This window comes from Oryctolagus cuniculus, chromosome 15 (assembly GCF_964237555.1).
Source record: "Oryctolagus cuniculus chromosome 15, mOryCun1.1, whole genome shotgun sequence".
Taxonomy (NCBI): Eukaryota; Metazoa; Chordata; class Mammalia; order Lagomorpha; family Leporidae; genus Oryctolagus; species Oryctolagus cuniculus.
Window position 1 is genome coordinate 28927075 of NC_091446.1, and position 19939 is coordinate 28947013.

The 19939-nt window shown below is 44.7% G+C and overlaps 1 protein-coding gene across 5 annotated transcripts in view; it reads right to left on the reverse strand.

The window, feature by feature from the left end:
• SLF2 (SMC5-SMC6 complex localization factor 2) overlaps window positions 1-19939 on the reverse strand; it is a 64739-nt gene that overhangs the window by 16574 nt on the left and 28226 nt on the right. For all 5 annotated transcript variants that reach the window (XR_011382323.1, XM_008270365.4, XM_008270364.4 and 2 more), the window contains 5 exons: window positions 16971-17093; window positions 16085-16252; window positions 14677-14779; window positions 5442-5517; window positions 4550-4691 (listed from right to left, as the gene is read on the reverse strand). Coding sequence is in view for 4 of the 5 variants with exons in the window: in XM_008270365.4 (XP_008268587.2) it covers window positions 4550-4691; window positions 5442-5517; window positions 14677-14779; window positions 16085-16252; window positions 16971-17093 (612 nt within the window). In the remaining variant the exon portion in view is untranslated. The remainder of the gene's footprint in view (window positions 1-4549; window positions 4692-5441; window positions 5518-14676; window positions 14780-16084; window positions 16253-16970; window positions 17094-19939) is intronic.

The following is a 19939-nucleotide window of genomic DNA, read 5'->3' on the forward strand; positions in this document are numbered from 1 at the left end:
CCCCAAGTGGCTGCAATAGCTGGGGCTGTGCTGATCCAAAGCCAGGAGCCAGGAGCTTCTCCCAGTCTCCCACGTGTGTGCAGGGGCCCAAGCACTTGGGCCATCTTCTACTGCTTTCCCAGGCCATAGCAGAGAGCTGGATCAGAAGAGGAGCAGCCAGGACTAGAACCGGTGCCCTTATGGGATGGGAGCACTGCAGGCAGAGGATTAACCTACTGCGCCATGGCGCCGGCTCCTGAGGCAAACATTTAATCTGATTTCTCTCTCTATGTATTAGTTGTCCCTGGTGTCAGAAACCTGCATAGGAAGTGGCTGCAATTACAAAGAGCTCCTAATAGGTAAAAGTCTTTTGAATGTCCTAAAGAAACAATGCTAAGTATTCCAATTCTGGTTGAGTTTAGCTATGAAATTTCATGGGAGAGGACATGCATTAATTTGGCTTTCAAAAGATGTATGGTTTTAATTAAAAAAAAAAAAAAACCAACAACACAATATTTCCATTTGTTGGTTTACTCCTTAATTGTCCCAGGGACAGAGCTAGGGACTGGGAACTCAATCCAGGTCTCCCAGATGGGTAGCAGGGACCCAACTACCACTATTGAACACAGGTAAACCCAATGGGTGGAATCTGTTGCAGAATCCCTAGACCTGGTCTGCCCTGCCAAAATGTGTAGGATGTCAATCACTGACGCTGGGATAGTGAAAGCAGTTCATTTTGCAATTCACAGAGCAAGGAATCAGGCAACTATCACTTGACTTCCGAACTCCCCAGGAGATTAAGGGTGGTGAATTTAGACTGAAGTAAGGGTTGAGCACTGCATGTGTGGGTCTCTGATCCACAGTGTTCGTGGCCTTCCTTTGATCGGTTAGTGACAGGAGGCCAAGGTTTTTTTTTTTTTTCTTCCTTTTTGAAAGGTTCATTTAAAGGCTGGTGTTGTGGCAAAATGGGCAAAACCGCCACCAGCATTCCATATGGCTCTGGTTCATGTCCTGCCTTCCAATCCAACTCCCGGCTAATGCGCCTAGGAAAGCAGCAGAACATGGTCCAAGTACTTGGGCCCCTGCATCCATGTGGGAGACTCAGAGTAAGTTCCTGGCTCCTGGCTGTTGAGGTCATTTGAGGAGTGAACCAGGGGATAGAAAATCTTTCTCTCTGTCAATCTGCCTTTCAAATAAATAAATCTTAAAAAAAAAAAGGTGCATTAGCAGAGAGCTAGATCAGAAGTGGAGCAGCTGGGACTCAAACCAGCGCCCATGTAGGATGCCTGTGTGGTGTTTCAGGCAGCAGTTTAACCTGCTGCACCACAATGCTGGCTCCAAGAGTGTTTCTTATGTAATGGCAAGTGGGCTTCTGCCTGTGCTGGGGTCTTCAAGTAGATTGGCTATTACTTTGTCTGATTAGGGCCTGCAGAGATTCTATTAAGCTCTCAGACTAGAGTCTAGAATTGGGATAACTTGATAATTCTGACTTTCAGTGATTCTGTCTTACACGAATGGTCTTACTCTTATGCCACTCCTTAAATTTAGTGAGTCAGGGGCTTGCGTTGCAGTGCAACAGGTTAAGTCACTGCTTGTGATAACAGTGTCCCATATTAGTGCCAGTCCAAGTCCTGGTTGCTCTACTTCTGGTCCAGCTCTCTGCTAATGTGCCTGGGAAAGAAGTGGGTGTCAGCCCAAGTTCTTAGGCCCCTGCCAACCATGTGGGAGACCTGGATGAAGCTCTTGGCTCCTGGCTTTGGCCTGGCCCAGCTCTGACTTATTGTGGCCATTTGGGGAGTCAATCAGCAGATAGAAGATCTGTCTCTAACTTTGCCTTTCAAACAATTAAATAAATCTTTATAAAAAAGTAGTGAGTTAATCTTTAGTAAGGGGTTGACCTGTAATCATCAAAGAGAAGACAGAGGAACTGCAAACTGAGGGAGAGACACTGATAGTCTACATCAAAAGATTCCGGGGTAAGGGCTTGGTTTCACTACTTGAATCATCACCAGGGTATGTGCTGGCAGGAAGCTGGAATCCAAAGCTGGAGCTAGAACTCAGGCAATCCAATATTGGGCATGGGTATCTTATGTTCTAACTGCGAGGCTAAACACTTATCCCTGTTTAATTAAAAATAAACAGGTGCATGCATTATGGCGTAGAGGGTAAAACTGCTGCCTTTGATGCTGGCACCCTCTATGGAATCAGTTTTGAGTCCCAAGTGCTCCACTTCCACTCCAGCTCCCTGATAATGGCTGGGAAAGGCAGCGGAGGATGGCCTAAGTATTGTGGGCTTCTGCTACCACATGGGAGACCAAGATGTTGCCCCTGGCTCCTGGCTTCAGCCTGCCCCACGCTGGTTGTTATGGTCATCTGGTGAGTGAACCCAGCAGACAGATCTCTCTCTCCTGGTCTCCCACACGGGTGCAGAGGCCCAAGGACTTCTAACTGCTTTCCCAGGCCATACCAGAGAGCTGGATCGGAAGAGGAGCAACCGGACTACAGCCAGCGCCCATATGGGATGCTGGTGCTTCAGGCCAGGGCGTTAACCCACTGTGCCACAGTGCCTGCCCAGCCCTGTATTTTTTAACTAGTTATAATTAAGATGTCTGAGGCATCTTGATTTCTCTTTATTGTTTTTTTTTACCCTGGAATTTATATAAAATTCTCTTATTTGTCATCATTTTTCAGTTGACTGCTAGGCTTCTATACATAGACTAAATCACTTCTGCAAATAAACAATCTTTTACCAACTCCTTTCCAATTCTTACGTCTCTTATTTTCTTGTCTAAGTGCTTTGGTGAATACTGCCCAAGGAGTTAAATAATAATGGACAGCTATTAACTTTACAAAAAAAAATTTAGGAGGAGGCATTTAGTCTAGCAGTTAAGACATCTCTATCTCACATCAGAGTGTCTGAGTTTGATTCTGGGCTCCTGTTCCTCACTCCAGCTTCCTGGTAATGAAGACAGACCAAGTAATTTGGGTTCTTGCCATCCACATGGGAGATCTAGATTGTGTTCCTGGCTCCTGGCTTTGGTTCTGGCCAAGCCCTGGTTGTTGTAGGCATTTAGGTGAGTAAATCACAGATGGGAACAGTCTCTGCCTCTCAAAAAATTAAAAACTAAAAAATTTTAAAGGGCTGTTTCTATCATTTCTCTATTAAACATGTTGAAGGCTTTTAGATTAAGACATGTTAAGAATGTATCTAGGCCGGTGCCGCAGCTCACTTTGCTAATCCTCCGCCTGCGGTGCCGGCACCCCAGGTTCTAGTCCCGGTCGGGGCGCCGGATTCTGTCCTGGTTGCTCCTCTTGCAGTCCAGCTCTCTGCTGTGGCCCGGGAAGGCAGTGGAGGATGGCCCCAGTGCTTGGGCCCTGCACCTGCATGGGAGACCAGGAGGAAGCACCTGGCTCCTGGCTTCGGATTGGCGCAGCAAGCTGGCTGTAACAGCCACTTGGGGGGTGAACCAAGGAAAAGGAAGACCTTTCTCTCTGTCTCTCTCACTAACTCTCCCTGTCCAAAAGAAAAAAAAAAAAAAAAAGTATCTAGCAGGGCTGGTGCCATAGTCTAGTGGGTAAAGCCACCACCTGCAATGCCAATGCCAGCATCCCATATGGGTGCCGGTTTGAGTCCTAGGTTCTCCACTTCCGATCTAGCTCTCTGCTATGGCCTGGAAAAGCAGAAGATGTCCCAAGTCCTTGGGCCCCTGGACCCAAGGAAGAGGCCCTGGCTTCAGATGGGTCCAGTTCTGGCTGTTGCGATTATCTGGGGAGTGAACCAGCAGACGGAAAAACTCTGTCTCTCTCTCTATTTGTGCTTCTGCCTTTAAAATAAATAAATAAATCTTAAAAAAAAAAAATGCATCTAGGGACCGGCACTAAGGCGTATGGGGGAAAGCTACTACTTGCAATGCTGGCTTCTTTTATGGGTACCAGTTTAAGTCCCAGCTGATCCACTTCCCATCCCGCTCCCTACTAATGCACCTGGAAAAACAGCGAAGGATGGCTCAAGTACATGGGCTCCTGCATCTATGTGGGAGACCCAGAAGAAGCTCCTAGCTCCTGGCTTCAGTCTGGCCCAGCTTGAGCTGTTGTAACCATTTGGGGAGTGAACCAGTGGATGGTAGATTCTTAAAAATCAAGAACAAATATTAAATTTGCTAAATAATTAGCCAGCACTGTGGCATAGTGGGTAAAGCTGCCACCTGCAGGGCTAGCATCCCATATGGGCGCTGGTTGGAGTCCTGGCTGCTTCACTCCTGATCCAGCTCTCTGCTATAGCCTGGGAAAGCAGTAGAGGATGGCCCAAGTCCATGGGCCCCTGCACCTGCTTGGGAGACCTGGAAGAAGCTCCTGGCTCCTGGCTTCAGATTGGCCCAGCGGCCAGTTGAGTGAACCAGCAGATGGAAGACATCTCTCTCACTCTGTCTCTGCTTCTCTGTAATTCTGCCTTCCAAATAAATAAATCTTAAAAAAAAAAAAAAACAAAAAAAACTAACTAAATTAACATTAGCTGTTATGTTTGAATTGTTTAAAATGATGCTTTTGGTGTTATGAAAAGCAAACTTACACCAGATTGTCTTCATTGAAGTCTGGCTGAAGATTCTCCAGAGGAAACAAAGATCTAAAATCAATCCCCATATTGAAAAACACAGCTGCTATATCAGATAATGATGGAATCCAGGGCCAAATTGGTGAGTCACTAAAGGTATCTGGTTAATAGAACAAAATATTTTACTCAAAACCACTGATGTATAAACCCACATTTGGAAAGTGACTGCATGTGAAATATGATTCTTAAAATGATTTTATAGAAATGACAGTTAATGATACACTAACAATATAGTTAAATTATAGTGACCAGTGGAACTATAGATTTTCAAATAAATGTGAAGGAAATGACACTCATAAATAATAAGTAGCTCAGAGTGATGGATAAAAGAGTTTAACTCAAAAGGAAGTAACACATTTTCAAATGACTAAAATAACAATGGCAAAATCTGAAATACTACCAACACATGAAGATTTATGATTTTTGGTACCTTTATAATCCAGTCCATAATACAAGTGAAACAGGTAAATCACAACACTGTTTTTATTATAAGGGCTCTTGAAGGTGAAAGTCATCGCAATGAATACTTCCAGTCTGCTTTAGTCCATTATCAGTACTTACCAATAAGCCAATTAAAATTAACTGCATAAATCAATACATAAATCTAGCAAAGTAAATTGCTATTTCCCCTGTACAGTAAACCCTGATTTGGTAAGTAGCAGCAAGAGTTGCCGCTTACAAGATCTTATCCCCTTTTCTTAATGCAGCTAGAAAAATGCAGAAACGTATTTTTGATTGGTGTTTCCTTATTAAAGACTTTTTGATTAAAAAATTGTACTATTCATCAATATAAAGAGGCTATATAATAGCAATCAATTCATGCTGTACATCACAGCAAATTCAGACTTACCATTTCTAATTGTTATTTCCATCAATGTACTTAAAATTTGCACTGACACAATGCAATCTGTATGAACTGACATCATCTGTCAAGCACATAAATAATAAGATTATTAGAAAACATGAACATTTATTCTACATTTAAGGTGATTTCTGCATATTTCACTTAAGTCTTTCAATAAGCAGGGCTGGCACTGTGGTGTAGCAGGTAAAGCTGCCGCCTACAATGCCAGCATCCCATATGGGTGCTGGTTCGAGTCCTGGCTGCTCCAATTCCGAAGCCAGCCTTCTGCTCTGGCCTGGGAAAACCGTAGAAGATGGTCCAAGTCCTTGGGCCCCTATCTTGCGTGGGAGACCTGGAAGAAGCTCCTCCTGGCTTTGGCCGTTGCGGCCATTTGGGGAGTGAACCAGCAGATGGTAGACTTCTCTCTCTCTGCCTCTGCCTCTCTGTAACTCTACCTTTCAAATATAAAAATAAAACTTTTTTTTTTTTTGACAGGTGGAGTTAGACAGTGAATGAGAGAGAGAGAGAGAAAGAGAGAGAGAGAGAGAGTGTCTTCCTTCCGTTGGTTCATTCCCCAAATGGCTGCTACAGCGGGTGCGCTGTGCCGATCCGAAGCCAGGAGCCAGGTGCTTCCTCCTGGTCTCCCATGTGGGTGGCAGGGCCCAAGCACTTGGGCCATCCTCCTTCTCAGGCCACAGCAGAGAGCTGGACTGGAAGAGGAGCAACCGGGACAGAATCTGGTGCCCCAACCAGGACTAGAACCCGGGGTGCTGGCGCCGCAGGTGGAGGATTAGCTAAGTGAGCTGTGGTTCCAGCCCTATCAATAAAACTTAATAAAAAGAAAAACCTTTCAAAAGCTTATGAGGCAGTACTCATCACACATATGATCAAATAGTCTCAGAGAGATTAAACATCCTACTCAGTGTGACAAATGCTGATTTTTTTTTTCAGATATATTTAAGGGGCCAGCACTATGGAAGAGCAGGTAAAGCTGCTGCCTGCGGTGCTGGCATCCCATACTGGCAACAGATTGAGTCCATTTCTGATCCAGCTCCCCGCTAATCCACCTGGGAAAGCAGCACAAGATGGCCCAAGTCCTTAGGCTCCTGCACCCATGTGAGAGACCTGAAAGAAGCTTCTGGCTTTAAACTGGCCCAGCTTTGGCTGTTGCTGCCATCTGGGGAGTGAATCAGCAGATGGAAGATTCTTTGTAACTCTGCCTTTCAAATAAATAAATAAATCTAAAAAAATTATTTATTTGGAAGTGAGCCATTTCTGCAGTCTCCAAGGGTATATACATTAGTAGGAAACTGGACAGAAAGCAGAGATGGGACTTCTACTCCAATATGGAATGTGGGTATCTCAAGCAGTGGCTTAACCTACTGTGCCACGACATCTGCCCCTCTAGTCAGTCTTAAAGTACAGAAATTTAGATATAGAAATATATAATTATTATTACTTTTAGAGGATATTTTGGAACAAAATCTCAAATTGAAAATAAAATTTTTAGATTTTTATTTTATTAAAAATTTTATTTGAAAGGTAGACCAAAAGCCAGAGGAGAGAGAGAAAGGAGGAGCATGTGTGCTAAACAGAAAGAAGTCTGGGGCTGGCGCTGTGGCATATTGGGTAAAGCCGCTGCCTGCAGTACCGGAATCTCATATGGGTGCCGGTTCAAGTCCCAGTTGCTCCACTTCAGATCTAGCTCTCTGCTACGGCCTGGGAAAACAGTAGAAGATGGCCCAAGTCCTTGGGCCCCTGCACCCATGTGAGAGAACTGGAAGAAGCTCCTGGCTCCTGAAAGTAATTTAAGTGGGTTTGTACAGAACACACACCTCAATTGCTATCTTTTGATTAGGAGCTACAGATTATGATCATAATAAACTTAAATTTAAAATGTAAAAGGGATAGGGTAGGAGTTTGTTCCAGCTTCTGACCCAGCTTCTTGCTAATGTTCACCTTGGGAAGCAGCAGATGATGGCTCAAGTACTGCCACCCACATGGGAGACTTGAATTGGATTCTAGGTACCTGTCTTTAGCCTGCTCTAGCTATTGCGGGTATTTGGGAAGGCCTGTTTTTGCATTTCAAACAAATTGAAAATAAATAAATAAAATGTAAAGGGGAATAATACAAACTCTGCTTTCACTTAAGCATAAAGCCTTTGTCATTCCTCAACTGTTTGCTATTAATCCCGGCCACTAGGAGGCAGCACATGTGGCACACAAGACAAGGTTTGGCCAACAATCATTTGGGGGGGGCTGGGGTGTTGGTTCCTGAGGGAGTGCAATATAGTAATTTCAGATAAATAAATGTGTAAAAAAGCATACTGAGTAATATACTTCCCTCAGTTGATAATAGGTTAAATAATTCATGATACAGTCTGTCAAAGGAATACCATAAAGCCATTAAAAAGTACAAACAAGGGTGTAGACATTTGGCATTGTGATTAAGAAACTAATCCATATCCTGTATCCATATCAGAGTACCTGGGTCTGAATCCTGGCTCCTCCCTTCATTCCAGTTTCCTGCTAATGTGCATCCTGGGAGGCAGTAGGTGATAACTCAAGTAACTGGGTCCCTGTCGCCCATGTTGGAGACCAAGACTGAGTTTCTGGCTCCCAGCTTTGGCCTGGCTCAGCCCTGGTTGTTACAGGCATTTAGAGAGTGAACAAGGTGGGAGTTCTCTTTCAAATAGATGACTTTTAAAAAGGATGTTAATATCTGTATTCTTTTTTTTTTTTTTTTTTTTTTTTTTTTTTTTTTTGACAGACAGAGTGGATAGTGAGAGAGAGAGACAGAGAAAGGTCTTCCTTTGCCGTTGGTTCACCCTCCAATGGCTGCCGCGGCCAGCGCGCTGCGCTGATCCGATGGCAGGAGCCAGGAGCCAGGTGCTTTTCCTGGTCTCCCATGGGGTGCAGGGTCCAAGCACCTGGGCCATCCTCCACTGCACTCCCTGGCCACAGCAGAGGGCTGGCCTGGAAGAGGGGCAACTGGGACAGAATCCAGCGCCCCGACCGGGACTAGAACCTGGTGTGCCGGCGCCGCTAGGCGGAGGATTAGCCTAGTGAGCCGCGGCGCCGGCCAATATCTGTATTCTTGAAGTGGAAATAATTTACTGCTATCACATATTCTGTTTATATTAGATTAGCAATTTTTGCATGCAGAGAAGAATCTAGAAACATTAGCCAAAATACAGTTCCTGGATATTTGGATTTGAGAACTCGGCCTACTTTTTAAGATTTTTTTTTGTTTACTTGAAAGGCAGTTAGAGAGGAAGAAGGGGATAGAGGTCAATCTTCCATCTACTGGTTCACTCCCTAAATGGCAGCAACAGAAAGCTAACGCCAGGAGACAGGGATCTCCATCCATGTCTCAGTGGGTGGCAGGGGCCCAAGCACTTGGTCTATCTTCTGCTGACTTCCCAGGTACAATAGCAGGGAACTGGATCAGAAGCAGAGCAGCCAGGATTCAAACTGTGATATGGGAGGCCAGCTGCTTAACCCACTGTACCACAAACCCAGCTCCTTAGCCTACTTGAAAAAAAAATTTTTTAGAAGCAGACCTTCAGCCTACTGATTAAGATAACTGTGTCCGCCCGGCGCCGCAGCTCATTAGGCTAATCCTCCACCTTGCAGCGCTGGCACACCGGGTTCTAGTCCCGGTCGGGGCGCCAGATTCTGTCCCGGTTGCCCCCCTTCCAGGCCAGCTCTCTGCTGTGGCCCGGGAGTGCAGTGGAGGATGGCCCAAGTACTTGGGCCCTGCACCCCATGGGAGACCAGGGTAAGTACCTGGCTCCTGCCATCGGATCAGCGCGGTGCGCCGGCCGCGGCGGCCATTAGAGGGTGAACCAGCGGCAAAGGAAGACCTTTCTCTCTGTCTCTCTCTCTCACTGTCCACTCTGCCTGTCAAAAAAACAAACAAACAAAACAAAACAACAACAACAAAAAAACTGTGTCCAACATCAGACTGCCTGAATTTGTCCTGGTTCCAATCTCCTGATTCTAGCTTCCTGCTAACGTAGACCCTGGGAGGCAGGAGTGATGGCCTAAGCATTTGGGTTGCTACCAGCCATGTGGGAGAACTGGATTGTGTTCTGGGCTCCTGGCTTCATTACAGGCATTTGGGGAGTGAACCAGTGGATGGCAGCTCACTAGCTCTCTCTCAAAAAACAAAAAAACAGGTAAGTTTACAGAAAGAACATTTAATCTATCCATTTTATTTAAATTTTTTATAATTAAACATGCATTCCCTTTGGAAATGATAAGAACAAAGGTTCTTTTTAAAGATTTATTTATTTATTTGAAAGAGTTTAGAGGGAGAGACAGAGGGAGGCCCTCCATCCACTAGTTCATTCCCCAGATGATCACCAATGGCTAGGGCTGGGCCACTCTGAAGTCAAGAGCCAGGAGCTTCTTTTGGGTCTTCCACATGAATGCATGGGCCCAAGCCCTTGGGTCACCTTCCACTGCTTTCTCAGGTACATTAGCAGGAAGCTGGATCAGAAGTGGAGCAGCTGGAACTTGAACTGGTGCCCAGATGGGATGCCAGTGTTGCAGGCAGCAGCTTTACCTGCTATGCCACAATGCTGGCTGTCAAAACAAAGATTTCTTTTTTTAAAGATTGATTTATTTATTTGAAAGAGTTACAGAGAGAGAGAGAAGGAGAGGCAGAGAGAGAAAGAGAGAGGCCTTCCATCCACTGGTTCACTCCCCAGTTGGCTGCAATGGCCAGAGCTGTGCTGATCTGAAGCCAGGAGACAGGAGCTTCTTCTGGGTTTCCCACGCGGTGTAGGGGCCCAAAGACTTGGGCCATCTTCTACTGCTTTCCCAGGCCATACGAGAGAGCTGGATAGGAAGTGTAGCAGCCAGGGCTTGAACCGGCGCCCTTATGGGATGCTGGCACTGCAGGTGGCGGCTTTTCCCGCTACTCCACAGCGCCAGCCCCCAAAATAAAGATTTTTAAAGAGTAAACTTTCAAGACTGGTGCGGTGGCATAGTAAAAGCTGCTGCCTACAGTGCTGGCATCCCATATGGGCACTGGTTTGAGTCCCTGGCTGCTCCACTTTCAATTCAGTTCCCTGTTATTGGCTTGGGAAAACAAGAGAAGATCTCCAAATCCTTGGATCCCTGCATCCACGTGGGAGACCAGGATGAAACTCCTGGCTCTGGACTGGCCCACCTCTGGCCATTGTGGCCAATAGGAGAGAGAACCAGTGGAAAGATTTCTCTCTGTCTCTCCCTCTCTCTAACTCTGACCTTCAAATAAATAAATAAATCTGTCTGTCCCCATCTCTAACTATGCCTTTCAAATAAATTTTTAAAATAAAAAAAGGATGCTTTTTCTCTCACCTTGGTACTCCCCATATTTACCTTAGCCTACTTTAGTTTTCTTCATGGCACTTATAATCTGACATAACAGATATTTACAAATGTGCACATTCACTCTTATTAGTGTCTGTCTCCTCTGTACTAGAATGTGGACTTCGCCATATCAGAAACACTTTTTTTTCAAGATTTATTTATTTATTTCATAGAGTTACAGAAAGAAAGGGAGCAACAGAGACAAAAAAATGTTCTGTTCACTGGCTTACTCCCCAGAAGGCCTCAATGGCCTGGACTGGCCCAGGCCAAGGCCAAGGCCAGGAACCAGAAGCTTCAGCAAGGTCTCCCAGGTAGGTGGCAGGAGCCCAAATACTTAGGTCATCTGCTGCTGCTTTGCCCAGGCCATTAGCAGGGAGCTGGATCGGAAGTGGAGCAGCTGGGACACAAGTGGCAACTATATATGCTGGGTATCACAGGCAGTGGTAGTTTTACCCACTATGCTACAACGCGAGTCCCCAGAAACACTGATTTTTTTTTTTTAAAGATTTACTCATTTATTTGAAAGGCAGAGTTACCGAGAGGTAGAGGTGGGGGGTGGGGGTGGGGGTGGGAGAGAGGCCCTTCATTTGCTGGTTCACTTCCCAAACGGCCACAACAGCTGGAGCTGCACTGATCTGAAGCCAGGAGCCTCTTCTGGGTCTCTCACAAGTATGCAGGGGTCCAAGCTCTTGGGCCATCTAGTGCTTTCCCAGGCCATAAGAGAGAGCTGGATTGGAAGTGGAGCAGCCAGGTCTTGAAGGTGTCCACATGAGATGTCTGCACTGCAGGCAGTGCATTACCCGCTCCGCCACAGTGCCCAGCCCTGACACTGATTTTTTTCATTGCTGTTTTCTCTAGTGTCTGACACAACTGGCTTTCAAAAATGACAACTATATGAAAAAAAATGAAAGAATGTCTATACTGGAATACTTCTCTAGCTTTTGCCCAAAATGAGATTCTTTGAAATGTTACCTTAGTTTTTATTTTATTTTTTAAAAATTTACTTATTTATTTGAAAGACAGAATTATAGAGGCAGAGGCAGACAGAGAGATTTTCCATCTGCTGGTTCACTCCCCAAATGGCTGCAATGGCCGGAGCTGGGTCAATCCGAAGCCAGGAGCCAGGAGCTTCTACTGGATCTCGAATGTGGGTGCAGGGCCCAAGCACTTGGGCCATCCTCTGCTACTTTCCTAGACACATTAGCAAGGAACTGGATCAAAAGTGGGGTAGCAGGGTCCTGAACCAGCACTCAGACAGGTTATGTCTGCATCACAAGCAGTGGGTTAACTTGCTGTTCCGCAATACCAGCTCTTCTACTCCAGACTTCAAGATGGCATTTTAGGGTCCGGTGCTGTGGCACAGTGGGTAAAGTCACCACTTGCAGTGCTGGCATCCCATATAGGCACAGCTCAAAAAAAAATTTTTAACTGGGGTACAAACAGTAATCCCCTAACCACTGGAAGCAAATGCTGCTGCCTCACAGTCTTTGCAACACTGGCTGTTCTCAGCCTAAAATGCTCTTCTCTCACATAGCACCAAGATTCATTCCACACTACTTTCTTCAAAAGGGTAAAGTCTCACTAGAAACTGCTGGAAAGATGGATCTTAAGGGGAGCATATGAGCACTGGTCAATGGGGGAACTATACTGACAAAGTTACTCCTGGATTTAGACCTCATCTTAAAAGAAAGGCCTTCAGGGGCCAGCGCTGTGGCACAGCAGGTTAAGCTGCCACTTGCAGTGCTGGCATCCCATATGGGCACCAGTTTGAGTCCTGGCTGCTCCACTTCCAATCCAGCTCCCAGCCAATGCGCCTGGGAAAGAAATGGAAGACAGCCCGAATGCTTGGGTTCCTGTACCCACATGGGAGACCCAGATGAAGCTTCTGGCTTTGGCCTCGCCCAGCTCTGGCCATTGTGGTCACTTGAGGAGGGAACCAGGGGAAAATCTCTCTTTCTTTATGTCTCTCTCTCTGTAACTCTTTCAGATAAATTGATAAATTTTAAAGAAAAACAAAAGGCCTTGATCAGCTACATTATTTAAAAATAAAAAGATGGGACTGGCATTATGATGCAGTGGGCTAAGCCACTGCCAGCAATGCCACCATCCCATGGAGGCTCTGGTTCAAGTCCCAGCTGCTCCACTTCCGATCCAGCTCCCTGCTACTGCACCTGGCGAAGCAGAAGCAGTGGAAGGTGACCCAGGTACTTGGGCACCTACCACCCACGTGGGAGACCTGGACAGAATTCCTGGCTCCTGACTTTAGCCTCACCCAGCCTCAACCATTGCAGCCATTTGGAGAAAGTAGTAGATGGCCCAAGTACTTGGGCTCCTGCCACCCATGTGGGAGACCAGGATGAATCCTGGCTCCTAGCTTCAGCCTGGCCCATCCCTGGTTGTTGTAGGTATTAGGGAAATGAATCAGTAGATGGAAGATTGATCTCTCCCTCACTCTCCCCTCCAGTCCTGATGCTCTAAATACTTCTCAATCATAAAAAAAGAATAAAATCCTATCTTTTGCAACAAAATGGATCAAACTGGAAACCATTATGCTTAGTGAAATAAGCCAGTCTCAAAAAAGACAAATATCCTATGTTTTCTCTGATATGTGGCAGTTAATATAGAATCCAAAAGATGTATAGGAATGAAACAAACATCTTGTGATATGATTGCTTTTAGCTCTGGTGGAACTGTGGTCTTCTTACTTTTTACTTGTTGAATATTATGGTTATCGATGAATTAAGCCTATGATTATGGAGTGGACCGAAATTAGGTGTTTGCAAAATTAAAGGAAAAAAAAGGAAGGAAGGAAGGAGGAGGATTGAGGCAGGCAGTGGGGGAAGTATGGTTATCTTAGAACTGTACCTAAGAAATACATGAAATCTCTTCTCTTCATATTAATAAAAAAAACTTTCAAAATAGAAAAAAGCCTGGAATAGAAACTCCATGCATTTTTTTCTACTTTTCATTTCTTATGATACAGTTCTCTGATATCATTAATATTTTTAAAAATAAGATTTCTGGAGCAAATATTTACCATCATAAAGGATTCTCTTATACCATGAATTATCTTCCTCTATTGTATGCTTTTCATACATTCAGAATTTTATTAAAGTGGAACACTCTCACAACCTGGGAATAACTTGTCATTCATAATCTTCTTTGAATATGGGAGGAGGCTAATTCCAACTGAGCATCATCATAGTACTTGCTGATGTAGCAGCTAGTCAAAAAGTCCCTCTCCATAGCTTCCTAGCTCTTCTAGGATGTACTGCATTTAACCCTAAATTGGATGATACAATACTTCTATATTAATGATGTCGTTTGCCTAAAGGGACAAAGTACCTAGAGTAATACCAGGACTCTACATATAAAATCAATATCATCTATATTTTTAAAAGTTACACTTAAAAATAAAAATTAAGATATTCAAGTGGATTTAAGTAGAAAATATAAATAGAAAAAAGAGAAACAGTTGGATTTACACACACACACACACACACACATATGAACGAATGGGGAAATATTAGTATACAATAAAATCCCTGAAAATGAATATTGGTACCCCTAGAAATAAAACAAAATTTAGGGAATGTAAGCATTTGAAGATCCTTTCTAAAACTAACTGTAACAGTGATTTACTGGTGTGATGAAGTGCCTCAGACACATATAACTTTATTGACTATCCTGCATACTATCTGTATTAACATTTCCTTTAAATGCATTCAGACTCCTTTTGTATATTCTAATCCACTGAAATCACGGGTTTGATATATTAATTTTCTCCTAGGCATATGCAAGTAAAATTACATATAAAAACTTGCTTTTGACTGGGAAATACAGTAGCAGGCAACTATAACCCTCCAAACATTTCTCTTACCCGAAATAGCCACTTTAACACAGGTACAGGACACTGGACATAATGATAAGCAGAGGTGAGGAAGCCTTGTGTTGTCAAAAAAATCTGATCTGTTTTTCCTGATCTGAAAAAATAAAGTGAAATCAATGACTATTACTTTCATGGCAAAGCATTTCTACTACCACCACATCTGACACAATCAAGACAATAAAAAGCGAATCATCCTGTGTAGGTGGATCCCACACCAATATAGACAGGTTACTCACAAAACAAATTCAACTGATGGCATAAAGCTGATGCGATCTATTATTTCAGCTTCACGCCTGTCTAGTAGGCAACGCTACATTTGTTGGCAGTGTTGAAAGAGCCTATAAAATCTTAGGACCTCCTCTGCTTTTGCTAGCTTGCAGAACGCTGTTTCGTAAAACTCAGCACCAGAACTGATATGATCTCTCTAGCTCTAAGATATCAAGTACCTAGAGAAATCAGACTAGCTAGGTAGAGATTACTTATCCATACTAACATCTGGTTTGTGGTTGAGATTACTTGTCTATACTAACATCTAATTTTGCTTTTTTTTTTTTAAACTTTATTTACTTATTTGAAAGGCAGAGTTACAGAGAGGCAGAGGCAGGCCGGTGCTGTGGCTCACTAGGCTAATCCTCCACCTGCAGCACCGGCACTCCGGGTTCTAGTCCCAGTTGGAGCGCCAGTTCTGTCCTGGTTGCTCCTCTTCCAGTCCAGCTCTCTGCTGTGGCCTGGGAAGGCAGTGGAGGATGGCCCAAGTGCTTGGGCCCTGCACCTACATGGGAGACCAAGAGGAAACACCTGGCTCCTGGCTTCGGATCGGCGTGGCACGCCAGCTATAACGGCCATTTGGGGGGTGAACCAATGGAAGGATAGACCTTTCTCTCTGTCTCGGTCTCTCTCTCACTAACTCTGTCAAAACAAAAACAAAAACAAAACAAACAAAAAACAGAGAGGCAGAGGCAGAGAGAATCTTCCATCCACTGGTTCACACCCCAGATGGCTAACAGCTGGAGCAGGGCTGTCTCTTCCTCTCACTGTCTGTAACTCTGCCTCTCAAAATAAATAAATAAAATCTTACATAAAAAAAAAAAAAAGAATGACAGAGAAAAAGAATAGTGAAACCAACATACTGGCCCTAGACTTTATACCTCTTACCCTTCTTTAACTTAAGAAAGAAATAAACTCTTGTTTAAGCTCCTTTTACTCTGACAGTCACTGCTATTTATGGATCTTAATCCTAACTAATAAAAGCATGTCAACTTTCCTATCCTGCTTCCTATAATTAAGTAAAATATCATAAAGGGCAAAAAAGGATTAGGAAACCGGAAAATTACATTGGTCAGAAGTCTTTTAAAATAATTTTTATAGAGAAAAAGATATAATGTTAATTTCTACTTACTTAAGAATAAGCTTTTCTACAGCACTTTGTCCGATAAAACCAGAGTCTCTTAAATCCAAGGTATACTGATTGAAAATTTTTCCAGAATTAAGGAAATTAAATATTTCTTCACCTGGATGATGATCAGGAATAGCATCAATTGTAACTGAAAATTTCTTTAGAAATTCCCTGAAACATAAAACATGTTACTTGAATACCAAATAGTTATACTGCACATGGTTTTGTACTTAAAAGTTGGGTGCAAAGAAAACTTTACGTCCAATGTTAATCCCAGGTTAGACGACCAGCCGGAGAAAAAGTATGCTTTGCTGCTCCCAATTTTTGTCTCTTATGAGAAGGAACAATAATCAGTACAAAAGAAAAGGCGTAACTTGCCTCTAACATTTGCCTTTTAATACCATCACAGACGATTAGAAACCCAGTAAAGATTCATGAAGGAAATAATCATCAAAGGCCTATTTATTTTACAAAAAAACAAAAATTATATTTTATTTTTTTTGACAGGCAGAGTGGACAGTGAGAGAGAGAGAGAGAGAGACAGAGAGAAAGGTCTTCCTTTACCGTTGGTTCACCCTCCAATGGCCGCCACGGCTGGTGCGCTGCGGCCGGCGCACCGCACTGATCCGATGGCAGGAGCCAGGTACTTATCCTGGTCTCCCATGGGGTGCAGGGCCCAAGTACTTGGGTCATCCTCCACTGCACTCCCTGGCCACAGCAGAGAGCTGGCCTGGAAGAGAGGCAACTGGGACAGAATCCGGTGCCCCAACCGGTACTAGAACGCGGTGTGCTGGCGCTGCAAGGCGGAGGATTAGCCTAGTGAGCCACGGTGCCGGCCAAAAAACAAAAACTGTAAAATGACATACATACATTATAAAAAATACCATACCTGTGTTCTTCCAAGAGGCCATCTTCATCATCTGTACTATCTTGATCTCCGATTCTGATTGGGGATTTAATGCCTCGGCCCTGCCTTATATCTTCTTGTAGCTGCTTCTGCAGTTCATCTAGCCTGAGGATTAAAAGAATGCTATAATAAATAATTCATCCTAAAAATTAAAAAAAAACTTAGTAAGTTAAATCATGTCTCCCCAATACATCATGACATATAATATAATATACCATTTTCAGTAAAACATGAAAAGTCTGTTTCTTTTTTAAAGATTTATTTTATTTATTTGAAAGTCAGAGTTACACAGAGAGAGAAGGAGAGGCAGAGAGAGAGAGAGAGAGAGAGAGAGAGAATCTTCCATCTGCTGGTTCACTCCCCAGATGGCCGCAAAGGCCAGAGCTGGGCCGATGCGAAGCCAGGAGCCAGGAGCTTCCTCCGGGTCTCCCATACGGGTGCAGGGGTCCAAGGTCTTCGGCCACCTTCTACTGCTTTCCCAGGCCATAGCAAAGAGCTGGATAGGAAGTGGAGCACCTGGGACTTGAACTGATGCCCGTATGGTATACTGGCACTGCAGGCAGTGGCTTTACCTGCTATGCCACAGCGCCAGCCCCCAAAAGTTGTTTTAGGTCTTAGGCTTTTACTTAGTTTCTGTATAGAATCAGAATAGTGTTCATCACATAAAAACCTTGAATATTTCTTTACTGTTAAAAGATTTTAAAAGTGATCTATCCAAATCATTTAGAGAATGGGGAAAGAAAAGTATCAAGAATAAACACCACTAATTTAGTAATCTTTAACATTTATTTGACTTCTAGTAGTCCCAGCAACCTGCAGTAGTTGTCACTGTCATTATCATTTCAGCTAACATTTACTGAGCAGTTACTATGTGACAAGTACTACACTAAGGGTTTTATGCATTTAATCCTTTTAATCCTCACAACTCCATGTAATTTATTATTACCCATTTTATAGGTGAAGAAGTGGACATTAGAAAAGTCAAACTTGGAAAAGCTCAGGATGCATGTTCACAATGCAGAGTCTGGGCTAGATCCAAGGTTCTTGCTCATATTGCCTCTTTAAGATTTTTTATTTTATTTTTCAGAAGATTTATTTATTTGAAAGGCAGGGTAACAGAGAGAGAGGGAAAGACACAAAGAGAGATCTTTAATACACTGGTTCACTTCCCAAATGGCTGTAATGGTTGGGGCTGGGCCAGGCCAAGGCCAGGATACTGGAATTCCATCTGGGTCTCCCACTGAGTGGCAGGGACGCAAGTGCTTGAGCCATCTTCTGCTGCTTCCCCAGGTGCATGAGCAGGGAGCTGGATGGGCAGTAGAGCCCTGTGACTTGAACCAGCGCACCTCTGGGATGCTGGCATCATAGGCAGTGGCTTATCCTGCTGTGCCAGAATGCCTGCCCCGAGATTGAGTTTTTTTTTTTTTTTTTCCTCTTCTTTTCTTTTTTGACAGGCAGAGTGGACAGTGAGAGAGACAGAGAGAAAGGTCTTCCTTTGCCGTTGGTTCACCCTCCAATGGCTGCCACGGCCAGCGCGCTGCAGCCGGCCCACCATGCTGATCCGATGGCAGGAGCCAGGTGCTTCTCCTGGTCTCCCATGGGGTGCAGGGCGTAAGTACTCGGGCCATCCTCCACTGCATTCCCTGGCCACAGCAGAGAGCTGGCCTGGAACAGGGGCAACCGGGACAGAATCCGGCGCCCCGACCGGGACTAGAACCCGGTGTGCCGGCGCCGCAAGGCGGAGGATTAGCCTAGTGAGCCACGGTGCTGGCAAGATTGAGTTATTTTAATCAATGTTTTTATTCCCAACCCCAGTTCAAACAAATGAGTACATACAACAGTAAATGACTAGTACCTGTATTCCTTTATCATTATAGGAAAGAGTCAAATCATCAGATCAAACTAGTACCTTTGCTTTTGGGCTAAGCAATGGTCCATTTTAAATAAGCAACTTTAGATTTCACATTCCAGATCAGATTTTATAATAGAGATAATTTCTCAAACTAAATTCAGAAAGGTAAAAACTTTTGACATATTAATTGTCTGCCAGATTCCTACAGTTAGCTAGCTATTTGGTTATCAAGTTTGAAATATTACACAACTCCTTTGTAATCAAGCCAGCTGAACTCTTAAGTGAAGTTCTCTGAATTAGTATCACAGAAACTCCTTGAATTGGGGCCGACGCCGTGGCTCACTTGGTTAATCCTCCGCCTGTGGCACCAGCATCCCATATGGGCGCTGGGTTCTAGTACTGGTTGCCCCTCTTCCAGTCCAGCTCTCTGCTGTGGCCAGGGAGTGCAGTGGAGGATGGCCCAAGTGCTTGGGCCCTGCACCCCATGGGAGACCAGGAGAAGCACCTGGCTCCTGCCTTCGGATAGGCGCGGTGCGCCGGCCGTGGCAGCCATTGGAGGGTAAACCAACGGCAAGGGAAGACCTTTCTCTCTGTCTCTCTCTCACTGTCCACTCTGCCTGTCAAAACAAAACAAAACAGAAAGAATCCCAGCATCCTATACCCTCTCCCTATACAAGGCCTTGAGTCCCTGTGCTGTCCCCTGATGCAGGCCAAACGCCTTCCTGACATGAGTAACAACGCCCTGACCCCCCCCCCCCCCCACCAAGGCTCCTCTTCCAAGTACTGGCACGAATCTCATTTCTCTCTGGGCCCCAGACCACTGCTCCCTGGTCTGCACAGGGCCACCAGGCAGAGATGAAGGGATCGGAAGCCTGCACAGGGCCACCTGGCAGTGCTGGTGCGCTGCGGCCGGCGTACCGCGCTGATCCGATGGCAGGAGCCAGGTACTTATCCTGGTCTCCCATGGGGTGCAGGGCCCAAGGACTTGGGCCATCCTCCACTGCACTCCTGGGCCACAGCAGAGAGCTGGCCTGGAAGAGGGGCAACCGGGACAGAATCTGGCACCCCGACCGGGACTAGAACCCGGTGTACCGGCGCC